This window comes from Gymnoscopelus braueri (assembly GCF_963280865.1).
Source record: "Gymnoscopelus braueri genome assembly, chromosome: 14".
Taxonomy (NCBI): Eukaryota; Metazoa; Chordata; class Actinopteri; order Myctophiformes; family Myctophidae; genus Gymnoscopelus; species Gymnoscopelus braueri.
In genome coordinates this window covers 19,119,336-19,122,087 of record NC_137619.1, presented here as the reverse complement: position 1 = coordinate 19,122,087, position 2,752 = coordinate 19,119,336, and the positions used below count along the sequence as shown (strand labels likewise).

General features: G+C 41.3%; 1 protein-coding gene across 1 annotated transcript; it reads left to right on the top strand.

The window, feature by feature from the left end:
* Positions 1-915: 915 nt before the first annotated feature.
* LOC308100553 (transmembrane protein 229B-like) lies at positions 916-1,395 on the top strand (the record flags this gene model as incomplete). The annotated part of the gene is made up of 1 exon (XM_080449620.1): positions 916-1,395. One exon carries the CDS (start codon positions 916-918, stop codon positions 1,393-1,395), a length of 480 nt encoding a protein of 159 aa, XP_080305746.1.
* Positions 1,396-2,752: the final 1,357 nt, after the last annotated feature.

The window sequence follows — 2,752 nt, the reverse complement described above, 5'->3', positions numbered from 1 at the left end:
GCATTCTCTGCACTTGACCAGTGCATGACTGCTATCCTGGATCAAACAACAACGTCCAGGGAGACAACAAGGCACATGGTGTATTCATTCGTAATTTTAGCAGCAACAGAGAGAAAGTCAAGTAAACAGAAGAATTCTTAATTTCATTGATATAATGGCAATAAAGTAGCAAATTCTTATGATCTTGAGCAGAATACCATTTTAAAACACACAAATGTGTGCTCAGAACACAGGCAATGACACTGTTGAACAGCAGACTATCTGGTATTTGTGCATTACCACGTTCTTACCCTGGTCTAGGTCACCAGAAAAGAGAAGTCAGAGAGAGTTCATGAGAGGACACATAGTTGCATAACTGCACGATACAATCGTGATACTTAACTCAAAGAGTGTAACAATGGACCCAAATGGACCTGCAAGAGTTAAATTAACATTGAGGATTTTACTGTGTGTGGTTGGAAGTTGATGCCATTATCTTGGAGACAGAGATGGAGAAAACGATAAACTAGTACATGAATGTTTATTATAATTTCCAGCAGGTGTATTAAGAAAGATGAAAGAAAGAAATGGCCTTCTGGGATTGGTCAATGCAGCACAGCACCTTGTTTGTTTTTTTTGTTAGTGGAGTTGAATGTGATTACAAGAAGACTCCGGTGCAAAGGGAAACACATTTTTAAAACTGAGGATGTTACAGTGTGTGATTTTAGTTGGTGTTGTATAAAGATACTGTAGATTAATTGCCTTAAGTAGTACAAAGTACAAGTGAGAGCTACAAGGCTAACGATGATATGTTAGATTAGAATATTTAATGCCTGGAAATGCCCTGGATGACCTTCACAGAATTGTATTTCAATACACTCCAAATGGAGAACGTGATGCTGACATTACTGTACTTGTACTGTTTGTGGTCATCTCATGACAGGAGCTGGTGATGATGAAGAACGACTAGGGAGCGTTTCACTGCATCCTCTTCCTCCCCTGGCCCGCCTGTATGTCTACGCCCTGCATGGCTGTTTCTGTGAGGTGGCCTTTACCGCCGTCTACGACTGGTGTGACACCCAGGACAGGAGGCTGGCAGGACATAGCAGCCTATGGGCTCTGCCCATGTACGCCACAGCCATCTACCTCTTGGAGAGCCTCGGAACCATGCTGTTGGCACAGCGGCTCCCCTTGCCTGTGCGGATGATTGCCTACACCTTGTTCATTTACCTGTGGGAGTTTACCTGGGGGGTGGGGCTAAGGACGCTGGGGGCGTGTCCCTGGGACTACTCAGGTTACAGGTACCACCTGGGGGGATTAGTGACTCTGGAATACGCAGTGCCCTGGGCAGTGGCATCGCTCATAGCAGAGAAACATGTCATTAGGAACACTCTGAGGATACGACTGGTCAACTGAACTGAACGTCGGTCTAATCGTGGCACTACCGAAATCCAGTCGAGCAGCATTTCATAGTATATGTTTACGACTAATACCACAATGCAATGTTATTAGTCATAAATAAAAGCCATTTTTTTACTTTTTGTACTGAAAATACTGGTGTTTAAATTTAAACACAATTGTCCCTGTAAAATAAGGTTACATACATTATTGTCAACTTTAAGAAGTGTAATGAATAGTAACCTCTCATATTTTTATTCCTTGACAGCACAATGGAAGACAGTAGCAGTTAGCTTGTTGTATGCTTTATTTATAGGAAAAATACTGGACCCTTAGATGATTAGGATTTTGCCGATCCCTATTCCTTCATTTTTATGGGTACCTGATAACCCAGTAATTTGGAATACGAATTTAGATACTCAACCCTACTTGCATTGCCATATACTTTATATATATAATCTGCATTTTAACAGGAGGCTAAATTGTATTTCAACAAAACAAAACCTCACTCATGAGATGCAATAATAATATTTCTTTATTTCTAATAATTTAAATATTTCACAGAACAGCAATCTGTTGCCCATTGGCAAAGATTAGATTATATCTATCTATCTATATCAGTGGAACATCTCAGGAATGCATCACTTGATGATCTCACAGATTAAGGAGAGAGAACAACACTGGAATATCCACTCACTCTGATTATCTGGAAATACTGTAGATCTGCACTCTCATTTATGATAATCATACTGTGCCTCTCTGGAAATACCCAGAGAATTGCATAACAATCCAACCTGATACTATCAAATCTGATAACGTTGAGCGAGCTCAAACATGTTATACGTACATGGGTGTCCATGGGAAATTACAACACAAACAAACACAAATCCGTTTCAGCAGAAATTTGTTGCATAACTAGTACTCATCAGCACTTGTTTAATCTGCCACGCTGCTAGGCGTTTCAGTTTCTAGTTTACAGTTATTGAAATGATTAATATTTATACCTATGTATCTATAGTGCTTGGCAACGTGTCGTCACCACGGGGGCGGGGGGACGTGGCATAGTAGCATAGTAGCTGCAGACATATTGGGGGGGGGGGGGTAAGAGTCAATGTTAAGTCAAGCTGTTTATGACCCCCCAAGATGTCCGCCGCTACCAAGTGACACTTGTTGAGGCCCCCTTCAGGATTTTTTGCTACGCACTATACCTCTGTGGCCACTGATGCCTTGATAGACATTGAGAAGACTGCTTAAGTATGAGTACATCTGCAGGCCTTGGACTGAGCACACAGTAAAAAAAACTGTGTGCATTTAACTCTGAGAGTGTACAATTGTAACCGAATGGACTGGTCCGTTTGGTTACATTTGTACACAC